Source organism: Condylura cristata, unplaced genomic scaffold, assembly GCF_000260355.1.
Source record: "Condylura cristata isolate star-nosed mole 26May11 unplaced genomic scaffold, ConCri1.0 scaffold00003, whole genome shotgun sequence".
NCBI classification, from domain to species: Eukaryota; Metazoa; Chordata; class Mammalia; order Eulipotyphla; family Talpidae; genus Condylura; species Condylura cristata.
In genome coordinates this window covers 16183944-16203726 of record NW_004567104.1, presented here as the reverse complement: position 1 = coordinate 16203726, position 19783 = coordinate 16183944, and the positions used below count along the sequence as shown (strand labels likewise).

Sequence of the window (19783 nt, the reverse complement as noted above, 5' to 3'; positions counted from 1 at the left end):
CACGCCATGTGGTCACCTCCCGGGCAGGCGGGAATCGAACTCATGCGGAAGTGGCTTTAGCTTCTCAGTGCAGTGTTTTAATCCGCTGCGCCACCAGGGAGGGCCTGTTTCTACATTTTTAAAAGGACAGGCTTATTAGGATAAAGAGGGCAAAAAAGAGAGGACTTGCACAGTCATAGGTAGACAAGAAAGCTGCTAGTACTTTTCCTTTAAACCATCACATCACTGGCTCATTCTACTTATCAGGCCTCATCAACATCTTAGAAATATCTTCTCTAAAGATCTTCCAAGTTGCTCCCATTACCCTATTTCGTAGTCACTTTTATTCTTTTTATTTTTTGGTGAACTACCTTGTTTTTCACAAGGCTCTTGTATCATTTTGGCCATGTCTTTATTATGCATTTATCATTTACCTCCTTAATTAGTATATAAGCCCCAGGAACCGAGGGATCTTATTTTTCTTATCCTCTGCTGTATCACAACATCTAGAGCAGTGACTGATTACTTCATAATATTTATCAGATGAAGGAACACATGAATGAGACGAAGAATTTTCCTAAAGTAATAGAAACATCTTGAAAGCCATTCAACAGGCCTTTTTCTATACCTTTCCATTTGAAACTTAGCCATGTATGTTTTCTCTAGGTATGGTTGTTGGTTTCCAAATCCATGTTTTGTTTAGCAGAGGGAGGGTGGGTTTGTCTTGCTCAAATAGGAAAAATTAATTTGACTGTGAAGGTCAGGGATAGGTTATAAAAAAACACAAATAGTTCCATCAACTTCAAGTTCATGTCCTTTCAAATGCAACTTGGGAGCCACTCTGATGTTAATGAGCACTGGTACTGGAATGGTCCACTGGAAACTTGTCAGGCATGCCTGCCATTCTTCAGAGTCTAAATAATGGGAGATGAGGCCATTTGATAGGTATTTTGATAAGCTAACATTTACATTTGAAGAAAAATATTTTGTCACATATTTATATGATGAAATTGTATATTTGGATATGGCCTTAGACATCATCTAATCCAAAACACTTATAATGCAAATAAGGAAAATGATGTCCACAGCTGTTAAGTGATTTATTGAGTCATTTAGGATATGAGTGTCATAATCAGGACAACTGCCTAGGTTTCTTGACTCCTTTTTTTTTTTTAAAGATTTATTTATTTATTCATACAGAACTGGGGTACAGGCCAGAGATGCAGAGGGTGAGAGAATTCACCAGGGACAGAGTAGGGAGCAGAACAGGCAGATCGAAGAAGTACACTGCTGAGGGGAGCAGCGGGCGGGTCAGGAGAGGTCTGTCGCCCCATGTGGTCACCTCTGGGGCAGGCGGGGATCGAACTCATGTGGAAGTGGCTTAAGCTTCTTAGTTCAGTGCTTTAACCTGTTGAGCCACCAGGGAGGGCCGGTTTCTTGACTCTTAATCTAATTTTCCTTCTGGTATTTAAATGCCCTTTACTACACGAGTTTACTACACGAGAGGTGGATATCTGGCCCAATCTTGTCCGAGTGAATTCTGCTACAGGGATTTTAAAATTTGCAACAAAAAGACATAACTTAAGACTCAGTCTTTCTGATGGTGGAAGCCTCAAGATGTAAGTCTTGGAAATTATTGGTATCTAAATCTCCCTGTTTGGGAGAAACAAGTCTGTACTGACACAGACTGAAGGCCATTATACTAGGAGAGAAATAGACCCAAGAGCAGTTTCAGGCCACATCTTAGTCCTTGGTTCCAGGAGTCCAGCTTCTTCCCTCCTAACTGGGCTACTAGGAAATCTCCAGAGTGCTTTTTGCCCTAGTCAATTTTAGTTGTATTTCTGTGGTTGGACAGAAGGACACAGAGAAGCAATCAGATTGTTATGAAATAAAAACAAACATTTTTATGTTTATGTTTTATTGTATATTGATAAATTCGCCTACAAGGAAGAATGTATCATAGAGATAGTTCAAGCATGTAGTAAAGTCATTTGCAATGCTTAAGTATAAAACTTTAGTAATGACTCAATAATATATACTAACAATAATTATTTAAAAGAAAATAGATTCATTCCTCCAAAAAAAAGTATATTTGACCTAGTTTAAGAGTAGTACTAATACATCAAATACTGTATCTACTACCATGAAGAAAAATCACAGAATCTTAGGGACATAAATGACTAAAAATAATGTCGAGTGACCGGAAAGTGAATGTTGTAAATTTAAGTTTCTCACCAAATTTTCTTACAGATTTGTTAAAATTCAGATTACTACCCCAATGGGAATTTTTTTTTTTTTTAAAGATTTATTTATTTGTGTATACAGAACTGGGGTACAGGCCAGAGGCTCAGGAGCGGCGAGAGGCTTCACCAGAGACAGAGCGGGGAACAGAACAGGCAGATCAACGAAGTACACTGCTGAGGGGAGCAGGGGGCGGGTCAGGAGAGGTCTGCCACGCCATGTGGTCACCTCCTGGGCAGGCGGGAATCGAACTCATGCGGAAGCGGCTTTTAGATTCTCAGTGCTGTGCTTTAACCCGCTGCGCCACCAGGGAGGGCCCCCCAATGGGAATTTTGCTTGAGGAATTTGATATTATGATTCTAGAGTTAATCAGCCAGTTTGAGCAGCAAAAGAATTGACAACACAAACAAAGTAACAGGATATGTATTTTTATTTTTTATCAAACTCTTCTCTCTCCTCTGGTTAGTATAAAGTATTTAAAAGAGGAGGGGAAGTCTTATATTCATTTTCTTTGTATGACTAATTACCCAACAATTAGCAGCTTAGAGCAGCATTCATTATCTCACATGATGTAATTGGCAATTCTATGCCCACTTCACTGAAGATGCCCATTCATCTGATTAAACTTTATTTCAAAGGGCATTTTTGGGAAAATATTAGCATTTGAACCATAGACTAGTTGAGACTAAAGTGTTGGTCAGAAGCTAAAGGATTAGTGGTTTGGGTGTCTTTCTAACTTCAGCCTCTAGAGCTCACTCTCCTGTCTTCATCAAATGTTCACTAGGGTGCTGGCTTACTTTGACATCTCCTGGGCTCTTTCTCCTCTTCTCTTCTAGATCTTTTCCCCCTATTCTCTAATCTCTACATTTGAATTCTCTCCCAGTATTTTCTCCTCAGTTTGGGGGTGAGTTTGGATTAATTCATTCTGAGAGTTTGTGAGCTTCAAACTGCTCTTGTCCTTTCAAAACTCACTACACACCCATTGCAGGCATCTGCTCTTGAATGTGCAGAGCTGTTTTCTGTCTCAGCTACTGTTCCCAAACAGCCTTCTGAGATTCCCAGCCAGTGCCTGCCGGCTACTTTGGTATTCTCAGTCTGTCGTTTGTCCTGTTGTTTTTCTCTGTTTTCTCTTTCACATGACCCTTGTAGCTCTTGGTGTTTTGTTGCTCTCCTCACTTATATTTGGGGCTGTAGAGAAACTTCTTTATTGTAGTTTTGTATAGACTTAGTTTTTCCACTTATTTTGTGTGTGTGTTTTTTTTTTTTAATCAGGGGACTTCAGGGAGATTAAAAAGTGCTATTACTGTGTTGCCTTCCTTCCACTGTCTCACCACATTTTATTTTTAAGTTAGACATGTTAAAATGTTATTAAGATGCCTGTGAATTTTTTTAGTATGTTTTGAATTGTGTTGTATTACAGTATTTTATTGTAAAGTATGGATTTCACTGAAAAGCAGTGGTTAGTATGAGAGACAAAGAATTTTGGAGACTTCTAATGATGACTTAAAGAAGTAGATCTGAAAGACGTAATGTGTTGTGGTCTGGGTATAGTATAGGAGATGTGAAGTCTCAAAGGATGACACACATTTTCATATCAGAGAGAATCAGATATGACAAATTGCATTAGTCTGTGGAGATGGATGAATGTTTCTCTTCTTTCTGACTTTAGATACAGCATGAAGATTTCTAGCTGAGATTCCCCAAGATTTTAGCCATGATACCAAAAGTGTGTTAGAGCTATATTTTGGGTAAATAATACAAGATACAGATTTCTTCAGTGTATGATCTAAAACAAAAAATAATTATCCCATTTTAATATGAAAATAAACCCCATCTTAATTAGCTTCCTAATAAGGGCCCACATAATGGTAACACTAACCAAACAACATAATTTGAAGTACAGTTGTCAGGCACTATAATCCATGCTTATATAGGGAAGTAACAGCACTAATTTATTCAGGCATTTATTTTTTATCCTTTTATTCAATCACCTGTGATAATACAAACATACTAATTATACAATATTAGGTCATAAAACTCAAGAATGCAGAAAATTTCTTTTAAAAACAATTAGTCTCAATGCTGAGATCTGGGATAGAAACTTTCTATGGACAGAAAAATTAATATAGTTAGTTTCACACACACAGCTGTTATCCATGACTCGTTCCTCTGCCCAAATCATTTCTGGTTAAAATGTCACTGTATAATGATCTTTTTACCTATTATTTTTCTAAGGGTAGCCTCAGAAAATTCCTTGGGACAGGTGGTGGTAGGGTGGATTGGGGTAGGGTATAGAAACAGATGGCACAGTGCATCTGGTCCTCACCTGTAAATATCCTTGGCTTTGCATTTGGAAGTTCAGTCCACTTTCTATTTCTTGCTTTTGGATCGCTGACCTATGCACTCAGCTGTCTTTCCTTATTCTGATGTTTAGGCCCTTCAATCCTTTACAGTACTTTCTATACCCCCTTTGAATGGTCTTTATGTACTAAATAAGCAACAGGTTTGGGGGCATTCTTCTGCTTCTCCATGCCCAAAGATGTCATGCTGAGATGCTGCTCTCTGTTGACTTATTAAAGGTAAAACCTAGGACCTTAGTTGCTTTTCTGATTCCCTTCTAGTAGAGCTCAGATCTATGTCTTCAGGTCTTAAAACATATCTAGGGGTTCTATTATTTATATCTTCATGACTTCTGTCAAGCTAACCCTGGAGGGAAAAAAGTCAGAGAGATCCTTCTTGGGGATAAACACTAATACCACTAGGAAAATTGGCTCCTCTGTGTTTATGGTTTATTGCACTATTGTTTATAATTAGCTACCACCCTCTAGTCCTTTGTAAGAAGATTCCAAGCATGCTCACTCTTATGTGATTTGCTCATGGAAGTGCCAAGTCTTCTTCATTGACTTGGCGTTTGACCAAATGAAAAGTTTTGGCCAGTGGGACTTCTGTGGCCATGTCATGACACATTGTAGAAGCAACTGTAAGAGGCCTGACATATTTCCCCCAGCTCTCTGGCTGTTCCCATTTGTCACGACACTTGCCAAGTCCCACATAGGGTCCACTTCTTCAGTTTGAAACCTGGAAGACACATGGACCAATTTACAGTATGTGATATAGTCAAGAAGTAAACAACTGTGACACAAATCATGAAGATTTGGGAGTTGTTTTTTATAGCAAAACTGACTAATACAATGTAGCTTAACTTCTTTATTTTTATTCTGCTCTTTAGAAGTAGAAAGCTATGACTTAAGGGACAATTGTCATGCCTTCAGTTTCAAATGTCTATTAAAATATGAGAATTGTGGCCCTCCCTGGTGGCGCAGGGGGTTAAAGCACTGCACTAAGAAGCTTAAGCCACTTCTGCATGAGTTTGATTCCCGCCTATCCCGGAGGAGATCCACATGGCACGGTAGACCTCTCCTGACCCGCCCGCTGCTCCCCTCAGCAGTGTACTTCGTTGATCTGTCTGTTCTGCTCCCCATTCTGTTCCTGGTGAATCCTCTCACCCTCCGCATCTCTGGCCTGCACCCCAGTTCTGTATGAATAAATAAATAAATCTTAAAAAAAATGAGAATTGCTTTATATATATATATATATATATATATACACATATATATATATATATATACATATATATTTTAAATCCATGAGATAGGAGACAAAATGCAAATGCCCTAGTGTCTAGAAAGGGTATATAACCAGAAGATGTGGAAATATAGGACATGAAAATATAAGTGTGTGGACAGAGCTAGAAAGTGTGAGAATGTTGAGGGACACCAGCCTATGACAAGAGGAAACAAACTTTCCACATGGGGCTGACTAATCATATATGGCTCCAGTCCACTATGTTGGGTATCAAATCTGTTATGGGGCCAGGAGAGAGGGACACGGCTGAACCCCCAAACCTGCCTGCTCTAAATAGGTTTTGCCATCTGCCACATCAAGGCAAAACATATATGACCTTTAATGGAAAGGAACTTTAATACAATTAAGTGTGCAATACAGAAAAGACAAAGAATATAATTTCTAAATCAAATACCCAAAGTTACTGGTCCCCTCATGGGTAAAAGTCTACCCAAAAGGGGTTGGTCCAAAGCAAGGCCTGAAAGCCCCCACAAGTCTGAAGCACCTTCTGGCTGGGACCCATAGAAAAGGGTCAGAAATGGCCAGTCAAATGCGTGAAGAAAAGCACAAAATCAAAATCAAGATAAATACTGCCATAGTCACCTCCCTATAGGTCTCTCACCCACATCTGTTTCAACATTTCCAGGACCAAGAAGAAGCAAGTGCAATTTCTTCACATGTCTCTGCTCCATGTGGCTCCCTCAGGTCACCTTCTGGCTCTCCATCCTGCTTCCTTCCTTTTCAGTCTCCTCTCCAGAGTGCTCTCTTCTCTCCTCAACTCAGCTCCACCCTCCTTTTGGGTAGGGCAGGAAACCAGGAATCTCTCCTTTTCCTGGGGACCATCCTGTTACAGGACCTCAGCTAGTATTTCAGATTTATTTTATCCTGACACTCAAAAAAATGCATGAAACAAAAAATATAGATTCCAAAACTCCATGATGTGTATTTTTCCTGAACTCAAGGAATTTATAGGGCACATTGGCATTTCCTTTAAGTATCTACATCATTAGACAATCTTAAGTATATCATCAGGATGGGCAGAGAAAGTGCTATGGGAGCTCCTTGAAGAAGAGACCTCTAGTGCTAGATAGGATTTGGAAATATAGGGATAGAGAGAAAAATATTATGCTGTCAAGATGTAGATGGAGTAAATCACAAAGGCAGGAAAATGAGTGGCATGGATGGGGCTCACTGAGTAAATGTGAATGGCTTTCTTTAGGGAACTGGTAAGAGGTCAGATTGGAAAGGTAAGCCAGGACCTAGATTAGTAGTAGGCTGTGAAGCTGGCTAGACAATGGAGACAAGAGCTGGAGAGTGGATTTTAGCAGGAATTATTATTTTAAAGACAATGTGGCTATTTAAGTCGCTGACACATAAACCACATATACATAAATAGCTGGAGGATCAATTTGGAAAATTTCATGTTTTCTGCTTAGGCACAATGAATTATTGTTGCCAAATGGGCTGTATATACTGTACTGGTATGTTTGCTCAACAATTATTGCATGTATGGAGTCATGTCTGGAAGACAATCAATCTGGTTTGTTCTTGGTGGTATTGGACAGTGTATTTCAGTCAAAGAAACAGCCTTAATTTCCTGCACTAGTTTGCCTACCACAAGCACACGTCCTAAATTTAGATTTCCTTGACATTTACATTAATGTTTAAAAAACAGGTACAAACGGTGTGAATGTACTTAATGGCACTGAACTATGCACTTCAATGTGATTAAAATGGCAAATTGGTTATGTATAGTTTATCACAATAAAATAATAGCCAGCAAATCTTTATATGGGAGATTTTATAAAGTCAGCTCTAAAGAGTCAGTGTTGACCACGGAAGGGTATGACATCTTAGTGTTAGTCTCTTCTTTTTCTTTTCTGTGTGGGGATCAAGAGAGCTCTGTCTCCTCCTCACGTGTGTATATGTATGTGTGTGTGTCTGCTCACCTGTGTGCAGGTGTGCAAGCTTCACGTCCTCGAGACTTGGGAAATCCAGTCCGGGGAAAGGTCCAGTTTAAAGGTTTGATCCAAGCTGTTTAAAGGACCTTAGGTGTTTTGGTAGGATTACTCAGCCAGCAACGGAGGAGTGAGGGTTGGGAGGGGGAAGAGGGATTAAAATGGAATAAGGTTGATTCTCAATGGCTGGAGGTGAAAGTTGCAAAAGCAACGCCCAGCCTTCTGCACCCGGTCAACTTTTCAGGGTGTAAGATGAACATCTCTTAGGAACTGTCTGCTGGGACAGTTTCCCCACGCCTGATTTCGCCTTTGTTCCCCACGCCAGCTCAGCGCCCTGGAGCTGGCAATCTCTGCACTTGGCCCGCCGCACACCGCGCCTGCACGCGGGATAGCCCGCCCGAGATGAACAAGCCGCGGGTTCCACCGCGCGCCCCGCTCTTTCCCGGCCCGCTCCCCAAGCACATGCGCAGTGGCGACGCCGGGCCGGCGCCTTCAGTCTCCTCCTCTGCCGCCTCCTGGTTCCGCAGTCACTTCCTGCAGCTGTTTCCCAGTGATTCGGGCTGGACTGACTTTTGACAGTGAGCCTTCGGCTGCGGAGGGTGCTCGCTCCGGGCCAGCCAGGAAAGTTGAGCCGAGGGAGGCGGAGTTGAGCCGGGCCGATCCCGGCGCGCGAGCGGGCGGCGCGGCATCTTGGGCGGACGCTGCGCGGAGACTGGGGCGCGACCCGGGGGTTCCGGTAAGTGCGGGCGGTCGGGAGCCTCGGGCATTTAGGACAAGCTCAGGGGCGACCTGGGCTCTTGGTTCCTGTCGGATGCGGTCTTTGCACCTTGCCTTCCACGTGACAGGCTCGCGCTGCTTTTATTTATGTTTGTTTTTAAGCATTTCACGTGTGCGTTTTGGGTCCTCCGGGCGTGCAGCTGCCTTGGCCCTCCCGCTGTTCCCCGCCCAGTGGGGCTCGGGGGATTCCATCTTCGGTGATGGCATCCTTACGGAATTGAGGTGCGTGTGTGTGCGCTCGTGTGCATGCATGCACATTTTAGGAATCATTCGTAAGGTAGATGTGGGCGATGCTGAAGTCTCTATAGCTTTGATTTAAATATGTAATCGGTTCCCTAGGATTCGGAACTGTCATAGCCAAGACTGGAAAACATTCGCCAATTCACCGAGGCCTCTTCTTCCCCAGATTCTTGCGTTCTTCAAGACTTCCTTATATGACATACCTTGACTTAGCAGATATTTTCTCTTTTCCCCCTTCTCATTCTAGACTGCTCGTTCTGATGACCTCTGAATAATGCTTCCCATCTTTCCCCCATTTCCAGACTTCCTAATTACAGACTTCATTAGTAGTTTGCTAAGGTGCCAGTAACCTGTTCCGTTATTCTAGTCTCTTTTCTCTCTAGATTTCTCAAAATGAGATGGTCTTTAATGCAGTATGTGAAGAGTAGGCCCTAGTCCAGTCATGAAATTTAAGTGTGCTATGATCATTCCTTTTCTTTAAACAAGGTACACTGTGAAGCTTTAATTTCTTATTGTCCCCTCAACCTCTGCCAGACCAGGATATTAACCTCTGTAAATCCTTCATTTATGAATGGGTTTTTAAGATCTGAGGAATTTTATTTGCATCAGTCATCAAGTTAGTTTCTTCCTCTAATGCAGTAGTTGAACAGATCAGAGTGACATGCTTTGGTTCTTTCTAGATTCCACTCTTCATACTTTCACTGAAGGCTTGGTTTTATTGTGCTTAGATTTCTATTTTATGCCTACTGTGTTTTTAATCAAAGTAATACCTGATGTATTCGTCATGCACAGATCCTTTTTGGGAGTTGGCATTATTTTGGTTGTTAATTATAACGAACTAATTTTGGCATATCTGGCTATATTTAAAAATTATAAACATAAAATGCTATTATGTTTAAGTGTTTATATGAGATTTTTCCTTTAATTCAGGGCTTTTTGTACCTCTGTGCTTTGAGAAGGGCCTTTATTTTGATGCAGACCTGTAGACAGCACTGGGGGACATATGCAGGAATTTCCTTTAGTGTGAGTTTCAGTTCATAAGGCAAGTCCAGACAAGTCTATGCATTGATTTTCCGTTCATGATGCTGATTTGCTTTATACAGTTGTTTTGCCATCTTCCTCCACCATTTGTCTTCTGAATCTGCAGCAAGTTTCTGGTAATTTGACATCAGTATGTTTCTGTACAGATTTCACATGTCTTTTAACATTATGAAATACTATAATTAGGTAGTTAAAATTTTTAAAAAGTGGTCTTTGTTTCCTTGGTTTTCCATTTTAAGATGTCCATATCTGTCTCCTTTCTGAATATCTTTGCTTGATTTAATATCAAGCAAATAATATGACTTAAAGAGAGCCTAAATATTTGAATATTTTAAAATATTCAGAATCTGTATTGCTTTTAGTTACATTCTCAAAGCTAAGGGTAGTTTCGATCCAAAACAATACTTGGCTCCAAATAGTAATGTTGTTTATCTAAATATTATGATTGAGAAATATTAAATACTATGACTAATTAATGTACTTTGCCCTAACTACATTATTTCCCATTGCAGCCATAAGCTTTGCTGCCTCCAGGTTCTGAATTTAGTATACAAATTGTTACTTGATTGCAATTTCCATATCTAGGCACTTATTAAATATGATAAAGGAGACAACTTTTCAAAATTTACTTGGCGAATTTTATTAAATTCATTGTCATAAAATGTGCACATTTCTATTGGAGATGGATAATTTCAACAACTAAATAGCTATTTTGTTGCTCAAAAAAAAGAAGTTTTAATAGTATTGTGAGTGTGCAGGGACTAGTGGATTTTTAAATAAGGATTTCAGTTTGGATAAATTGGAATCTTGGAAACCCAGAGTATGTACAGTGGTTAGCTTACTTCAAACCAGAAGCTGTCATCTGGATGGGTGACATGAGAAGTCATGGGCAAAGACTGAAGAGGGATTGGAACATAATTGGGTTTTTCCTGAGAGAAACAGAATGGAAACTGTCAGTTGTTTCTTAGAAGATGAGAGGAAATAGCCAAAAGAGTGAGGAACTGGATTTATCTAAGGGTTTACCATAGTGTGATCTATCACCCCACTGAGAATTAATTGGTACATCATTTTGTGCAGGCATTTTACCTTCGAGGGAGAGAAAATATTCTGATTTTATAGGGGATTCATGAATATAGTCCAAAGCTACATGAACTAGAGTCCTAAACTTACAGAGCAAGCAAGTAACACATGTAAGCAACAGGCTGAATAGCAACTGGAGTGACCTATAGAAAGTGGGCTTGGCACCTGGGGACAGTGGTCTCTCAGTACTGACTGGCTTATTGCCAAAGTGAGACCATTGACCAAGCTTTGCCAGATCATCCTTTTATTAAGAGATGCCAGGAATCTCTTGATTTTTAAATGGTGATGACTAATTAAATGTTACAGTGAAAGCAAAACAAAACAAACAAACAACAACAACAAAAAAAACCAGCATGTATATTCCAAACAGAACACATCTCTAGCAGGTGACCAACAGGCTATCTGTTTCCAGGCTCTACTGTGAGGAATAATTGGTTCCACTCTTTACATAATACTAGTCGATCAGAGGAAACACTTTCATTTATTTCTGTCACAGTGTAACTGAGTTATTCCTAGAGTTCTTGAATCTTTTAACTTGTTACAACAGTGCTTAAAGGATTCTGAGAAGTGACACTCTATTTCAGTCTTTTTAATATCATTTGTGTGGAAAGGCAAGTTTGGATGGGAAGGAGACAGTTGCTAAGGTTCTTAGCTTGTTTTTTGGTCTATGTGTGATTTTCTGCAGTGTCTGAATTTAAATGTGCCTGAGGGATGGGGTCTGGAAGAGGTGACCTTTGATGTCCATTTCATCTGTGTGACTTTGAGGTTTAATTAACCATGTATGCAATGCTATTAATGTTCATGGGCCAGAGGGAGCTTAGTTGGAGCTCTGCCAAGCAAAATATAGCCAAATCTATAAAGCCATTCTTAGTTGAAGAACATTGTGTCGATGTGGATTAAGAGATGGGGAAGTCTGTTAGATGAGGCAAAAGAAAAATGTCGCAACGATGGGTTTGGAAAAGAAGTCAGATGGTAAGGTCATCTACTTACCTTGCTGAGGTCACTTTATGAATTACATGAGATTATGTTTGTATATATTTATTTATTTTTTGTGGTTGATTCAGATTTGAAGACCTGACTTCTTATCAGCCATTGGATTATGACCAAGCCTTTTCTACCCAATGATCCTCTTGCAACACACCGGGCTTCCTCCGCCTAAGCGGCCCTCATCCTCTCTTCCTATGTCAGTGGCCGCCAGGTCTACAGGAACCTTGCAGATTCCAGATCAGAAACCTTTTGGGCAGGAGACTTCCTTGGCAGGGGAAGAAGAGTTACCTAAGGGAGGGGAGCAAGACTCTGCCCTGGAGGAGCTATGTAAGCCTCTCTACTGCAAGCTCTGCAATGTCACCTTGAACTCAGCACAGCAAGCCCAGGCCCACTATCAGGTAAGGAAAGAAAAGAAAATGTTTTGGGCTCTGCCTATTTCTGAGTTATCTCTCCAGCTATGACTGACTGTGCTAGGAATGGGCTAGGGAATAACTATTAGTATGTTTGCCTAAAAGCATGACGGTTCTACTTTAAAAGGAAGCATCACTTGTATACACTGTGATGTTCCTCTACCACCTCATCCTTTTATACTTTTCGGTGTGACATTTGTTAACTTACCAGTTATAGGCAAATGTAAATTATCTGTGCTGGTGTTTGAACGAGTGACCCTAAGCGTAGGCATTTAAAACATGATGTACCAAATCAGTGTTAGAACTGTTTAGATGTAGTCTTATAAATATTCTTTGCCACCTACTATAACTTGCATCAGTTTAAAGTTCTCACTGCCTTGAATCTTATGTTTTATTTTTTAATACTAACCTGTATACATCTTGTCATTGCTAAGGAAAACATAGCCACATCTTTCTGTGGTGAGAATGAAATGATATTGGAATATCATTTACCCTTTATTATCACTTACCCTTTATTCATATAAGTATATTCCAATTTTGTTTGGCCTTTAAATGTGAACTGATAGTTACATCTAAGTTTAAAATCTATAAAATAACTAATAGCAAGGGCAATTTAAATGTTTGTGATGACATAAGAAGAATAGTTAAATTTTGACTAGAAAGTGTGGATACAGTATTTCTTTTAAATCTAGATTAGATTATTACCTGTTTAAATGACATAATTTTCTTTCTGGAGAAAAGAGAACCAAGAAGCAGTCAAGACCAATTTCACTGAATGAAAGAGTACCCACTGGGTCTCTTCTATACTCAAATACTTGGCATAGTAAGACAATCTGGTAGAAAGGCATTTCTTCTATCATGTCATTTTAACTTTCTCCAACTTAAAAGTTTTTATTTACTGTAATTTTAACTCTATTTTGTTTTGATCTTGAAGACTGATGATTGTGTTAATTTGTGATTATGTATCAGAGGTCTTTTGATGGTATATTGTTTTCTCTGGGGTTTAGGGGAAGACATATTGATGTTGTTTCCCTGGAGGTCCATCTGCACTAGCTTCATCCTAGGTGCTGAGTTAATAACTCTGTCTCTTAGCTCTTGGCACATGTCATCATTGGTTCATAAAAGCATCTTTTGCTTTAGCTTTTATTTTACCTTTCCCCTTCTTCCCCCGTTCTTATGCTCCTTCCATTTGTGTATCACTCCACAGCACAATGCTTATCCTGTTTTAACATTAACTCAAAATCTGTCAGGACTGTCCATCTCAAGCCCGAGACTCAGGCTAGCTTTCTACTTCATTCATTCCTGTGGAATGTTCAGTTTTATAGCCTGAAACACATTTTGAAAACCTGTGTTCTAAAGTTCTGCTTTTTAACTGGATATAACACCTAGTAAATCATTAATTTGAGGATAGACCCACTTGCTTGCCATGCACATATATGATTACCCTTTCAAGCAAGAGTTGTATAGTTTATGAGGGTAGATTTTGGGGTAATGTACAGTTTAATGTCCATGGATTATACTTACACCTTCTGCCTTTTCCCCCCTCTTAAAATCACTTTGTGACTCTCTGGACAGTGATGGATGCTTCTGGCTATGCATAGAGAGCATTCAATTTGAGCAAGGTCACTGGATTATAAGGCTTAAACTAGATAAGAAACAGAGTCAGAATTCATTTTAGTTTGCATTTTTCTCTGGTGCTCTGACCTTTTTAGTTGACAGTATTAGTAATTATACTTAATTTCATTTTGTTCAGCATTAATAGTGAATGCATAAATTAGAAAATATACAAAAACGGAAGTAAAATGTAGGTAAAATTACAATAATTGGAATTTATTGGCATTAATAAGATTCCAATTTATTGGAATTGTGGGAATTATTGCTTGGAATTTTAAGTAGAAAAGTTGGAGAAGGACAACCCATCATAAGGGACAATTCCAGACAAGAACTAGGATAAAAAAAGGGTAAAGAAGAAGCAAGTGAATATTATGAAAAGTAGTACCTCATGGGTAATGAAAAGTTTGGGTGTAATAAAAGCATGTTTTGAAAGCTCAGAAGTAAAGATTTGAATGAAACCAGTGATGTTAGTAATTCTTAAAGGGAATTTTGTTTCTTTCTCTACAGAGAAATAAGGTAAAATAGTCTATAAAATACAGAGCAGTTTGAATAAGCCAGAAAGAAAAGGAAAAATACCGATGGTTTCCCTCATAGCAGGAGTATAACGGACCAGGAGAGAAAATAATAATAATGAACAGCTATATACCAGAGCCATTTTATGGGGGAATGGGGTCAAAAACAGTGGGGGGGACCACTCTGTCTATGGTGAATCCTCTCACTGCCCCTGCATCTCTGGCCTGTACCCCAGTTCTGTATGCAGAAATAAATAAATCTTTAAAAAAACAAACAGTGGGGGGAGGGAAATGCACTGGACTATGGTGATGGTACATGGGTGATTTGGTGATGGGAAGCCCAAGGAGATTACAACTGAGATGGAAAAATGCACAAAATGATGTAAAAATAAACTTATTATATTATTGATCAAACAAACAAAAATTGTACTGCTAACCATATAAAAAAATACAGAACAGTTTGATTAGGGTTTATAGAAGGAAGATAATCTTAGGAGTGAAATCTGGATTGCAACTAGAAATGGTCACTGTGAGAGAATGTGGGTCAAAGTCTGTATCAGAATAATAAGTAATCAGAGCATGAAAAAAACCCCAAAAACCTGAGGGGTGAATGTACCAACACAGAAGTGGTTAACCTGAAAACTGAAAAAGTAATCAAAAGCTACATACGGGGTACTTAGATAGTACCCTTTGATACAAAAAGGCTATTAAAGAAAAGACAAGGGTAAGAACACTGAGTAGTGCTAATTACTAAGAAGCAGGAATAGGCAGAATGGCAGTGATTGTGGACTCACAGAGTAAAATGGTTGATGAAATGGTAGATGTAATGTGTTAGGTCCCCTCAAAAGCTGATTTTGTAACATTTAGTACAGTATGATCCTAAGGCCTCAAATTCATTATTTCATTTATGTGTGAAATGAAAAGGGTCAGTGGTAGCTTGTTTATGGGTTAGAAACATTCCTGTGAAGTCATAAATTACAGTGAACATATTACTTAAAATGTTTTAGTCAGTTGATGCCATTGTTGAGATCTCAAAGTTTCAAATTGCCTAGGGTATTATTGTAAACAACTCTTGGTCTGGTTTGAGCAGTGTTACACTAGAATCTAACTGTATCATGTTCCAGTAATCCAGAACATACAATGGAAACTGCTCAATAAATACTTCCCTTTAGCCTCACTGCTATCTTTCCCTTACCTCTTAATGCTCTCAGGCTGGGGTTCTTTTAGCAGGGACTTGAGTCTATCAACAATCACCACAGATTTAGTTTTATTCCTAGGACTTTTTAAACTGGTTACCCTGATTGAAAAGACACTTAGCTGTTGTTTTATTTATTTTTTATTTATTTATTTTTAAAGATTTTATTTATTTGTACATACAGAACTGGGGTACAGGCCAGAGACTCAGGGGTGGCGAAAGTCTTCACCAGAGACAGAGTGGGGAGCAGAACAGGCAGATTGACGAAGTACACTGCTGAGGGGAGCAGCGGGCGGGCCAGGAGAGGTCTGCCGGGCCATGTGGTCATCTCCGGGGCAGGCGGGAATCGAACTCATGCGGAAGTGGTTTCAGCTTCTTAGTGCAGTGTTTTAACCCACTGCACCACCAGGGAGAGCCTGTTGTTTTATTTTTAATGAGGTAACTTATGTTTAAAAGCTCAAAATTATGGCTTAAGATATACCTTAATTTAAAGTAAAACCTTTAGAGAAAAAAAAAGTCTTTATTTTATTAAAATATATGTGTTGGCTGTGGGTTACTTAGGGCAAGTATGGAATGGAGTAATATGACACTGTTTCAGCAGCAGAAATACCTAGAGGAACAACCACTTTAAGATGGAAAGTTATTAACAGAAACAAGAAAAGCAAAAAACTATATATAAATTTTGCTAAGGTATTCACAGTTTAAAATAAAGTAAGCCAGTTTATAGGCTAATTCACATCTCTTTGAGAAGAACTAGATAGTCAAGGTACATTTCTAAAATTTTTCATGAATGTAGATTTCTATATGTAATAGAATAGATTTTCTATTTGTAAAACAACCTACCATGTTAATTACATTAATCTAAAAGACAGGACATAGGAAAAATGAGTAGTTCTAGGAACATAATGCTGAATTTAGTAGTGTTAATTTATAATGCAGAGAATGCAATGATGTAACCCCAAATTTTAAGTACTGATTTTGCCATGTACATATCTTTTTTTAACACTGATCACTCAGATTTGGATGACATGATCAGCAACTCTAATCTCAACTAATTGTATTGTTTTCAAATTTTTCTTGATTGTTTTCTAAATGCATTTGCTGTGGTCTGAGAATGGTCAAATTACACCTCAGTAGGGGACAGAAACACTTCCCATTTCTGTCATTAGCTGTATCTCACCCCCTTTCTGCCTCCTGCTCTGAGTCTACCCATACTTTCCTCCCACCTCCATTTTCTTTAGTTTGAGAAGAATAGATATAAAAAATCTGTACAAGACAGTTTCTTTAGCTTGTACTCCCCCCCCACCCCCAGCAATAGTAACTTTCCCTTTACTTTTTTTTTTTTTTTTAAGATTTGTTCATTTGTGCATACAAAATTGGGGTATAAGCCAGAGGTGCAGGAGCAGTGAGAAGCTTCACCAGAGACAGTGGAGAGCAGAATGGGCAGATCTACAAAGTACACTGCCGAGGGGAGCAGCGGTTGAGACAGGAGAGGTCTGCTGCGCCAGGTGGATCACCTCTGGGGTGGGGGATTGAACTTGCACTGAAGCAGCTATGGCTAGCTTGCAGTGCTGTGGCCTAACCCGTTGTGGCACCAGGGAGAGCCCATCCCTTTACTTTCTAAATCCTTCTTGCTAGTAACTTTTCTCCTCTTTGGTCCTTAGATCTCATGAGTGTCCTCTTTAGGTCTTCATCTGTTCATTTCCCCAACCTGTCACTTCATTTTGGTTTTTTCATTATGACATTTTATTGAAATGGTACTCTCCAAGATCACCTGTCATGTTTTTCCATTTGTCCTGGTCAGTACTAGCAGATCTTTTCAGTTTTCCTACTCCTATTTCTCTTGCCTTCTGTGGGAATTTTCTCTGATATACCTTGATAATATTCTCATATATTTCTCTTTTTATGGCAGTCCTATTATCCCTATCTTGGATTGTATTGGCTGTCTTGGTTCATTTGCTTGTCTCTTTTTTCTTTTAAAATTTCTTTATTTTAACTTCTGAGAGATTTTTGAATTTTAACTCTATATTGAGTTTAATTTTGACAGTCATCGTTAATTTTAAAGGCTCACTTGATGAGCCTTATTATCCCACTTTCATGGCAGCTGTATTATAGCATATTAGTTAAAAATGCATAATCTTAGATTTTTGGAGTCAGACTCTTATTCAAATTATAGTCTTTTTACTTTCTAGACAAATGATACAGAAATTATTTCATAACTCCTCAGTGTCTCATGAAAATTGTGATAGTAATGATATTAAGAGAGAAGGCATCAGGAGCAGTTTCTGATCCCTGAGATAATCCACAACTTGTTTATCCTAGGGTATCATGGAGCTTGCTGGCATCGGCTCTGAACCTGCCAGTCTCCAGCTAGTCCACTTGCTTGTGACTTTGGACAGTTAACTTTTTTTTTTTTTTAAAGATTTATTTATTTATTCATACAGAACTGGGGTACAGGCCAGAGGCTCAGGGGTGGTGAGAGGCTTCACCAGAGACAGAGTGGGGAGCAGAACAGGCAGATCGACGAAGTACACTGCTGAGGGGAGCAGCGGGCGGGTCAGGAGAGGTCTGGCTCGCCATGTGGTCTCCTCCAGGGCAGGCGGCAGGCGGGAATCGAACTCATGCGGAAGTGGCTTCAGATTCTCAGTGCTGTGCTTTAACCCGCTGCGCCACCAGGGAGGGCCCACCACTGATAACTTTTAAAGCAGTTTTAGACTGGTTGCTACCTCCTCCTTTCTTACAATTTTGGTTACACTGGTGCATGAGTGATTGACCACTGGAATTTGATCTTTTGAATTTTGAAGTCTGGGCTGGTTGTGACTTCCAATTTCAGGGAGGGTATGGTTTTGTGTAGTTTTATGTGTTTTTTCTTATTGTTTTGTATTGTTTGAGGAAGATCGAAGGGAGACACAAATACAGCCAACTGCTGTCATGCTGTCTGGAAGCTTTTACACAAGTTTTTAACTCCCTGAATTTAACTTCTCGCAAGTAAAAGGGGTATAATAAATTACAACTATTCGTAGGGATTTCATAAGGGTAATTATAAAGTGTTCAGAACTTTGCTTGTCATATAAGTGCTCAAGAGTTATTAATCACCATTGTAGCGTCAAGAATCCTGCTGTGGACGAAGTTTTGGCCATGACGTACTTGATACTAAGGGTTATGCCTTTATGGTTTTGTGCCACATCTTGTGCCTTTTCATGGATGGTGGTCCTACAGCCATTTAGCCCCTGCATCACCTGTTCTTTTTTATTTACTACTTCCTGTTATGCAAGCAGACCAAATAAAACTTAATCTTTAAAATTTTTTTCTGTTGGCTTCTTTTCCCCTCTAACGCTAAACACCATTTATCTGCTCCCTGCCATAGCAAAACTCTTCTAAGTGGTCACTTTATGCTCTTGTCCCTCATTGTTCCCTATTCCCTACGGCCTTTTATTCTCCATTTACTCAGCTGGAATGGTTTACCAAGGTTTCTCTGAACTCCAACATTTCAAATCCAAATTATTTCTCTGTCCAGACAACCCCACAACTGCTTTTGACCTGGTGAACCACTCCGTTTTGGGGGGGGGTTATTAATTCTCTTAAAGAACTATTTACTTTAGATGTAAATATAAGACACACAAAATTAGTTAATGAACTAGTGCATTTGTCATCTAAAGCGTGAAAATTATCAATGGGGGTATAAACATTGTGAAATGAACAATAGTGAAAATAGATATATAAAAATAAATAAAAAATTTTAAATTATCAATTTAATTGAAATGAATTTTTTTCTGTGTTCCCAAATGTAGTCACTATACTGAAACGAATTTGTTTTTCTTCCCACACTTCTGCGACATATGTGTTTTCCTATACAATATGTAGTAACTTCCAATGTTTTTAAGCTCCATATTAAAAAGATTTTTGTTATAAATCCTCTATTGCAACTTGGTTTTTAAAAATTTTTTTATTCAATATTTTGTTATGAGAATCTCATATAGCCACAGGTGACTCCAGAATGTTTATTTTTATGAAGATCCTTAATAGTGTTCAGTTGTATGCAGGTTACAATTTATTCATTATCTTACAGATGCACAGGTAAATTATTTCTACATTTCTGTTACAAATTGTCCTTTTTTTTTTTTT

At 39.0% G+C, this 19783-nt stretch overlaps 1 protein-coding gene across 3 annotated transcripts in view; it reads left to right on the top strand.

Annotated features, from left to right (window-relative positions):
• Positions 1 to 8314: 8314 nt before the first annotated feature.
• ZMAT3 (zinc finger, matrin-type 3) overlaps positions 8315 to 19783 on the top strand; it is a 35025-nt gene continuing 23556 nt past the window's right edge. For 2 of the 3 annotated variants that reach the window (XM_012733326.1, XM_004674982.2), the window contains exons 1-2: positions 8315 to 8538; positions 12005 to 12325. In XM_012733326.1, coding sequence (XP_012588780.1) covers positions 12062 to 12325 — 264 coding nt within the window. In that variant the 5' untranslated portion in view covers positions 8315 to 8538; positions 12005 to 12061. Of the gene's footprint in view, positions 8539 to 8713; positions 8802 to 12004; positions 12326 to 19783 lie in introns of those variants that run through there. The other variant, XM_012733317.1, reaches the window with a different exon arrangement.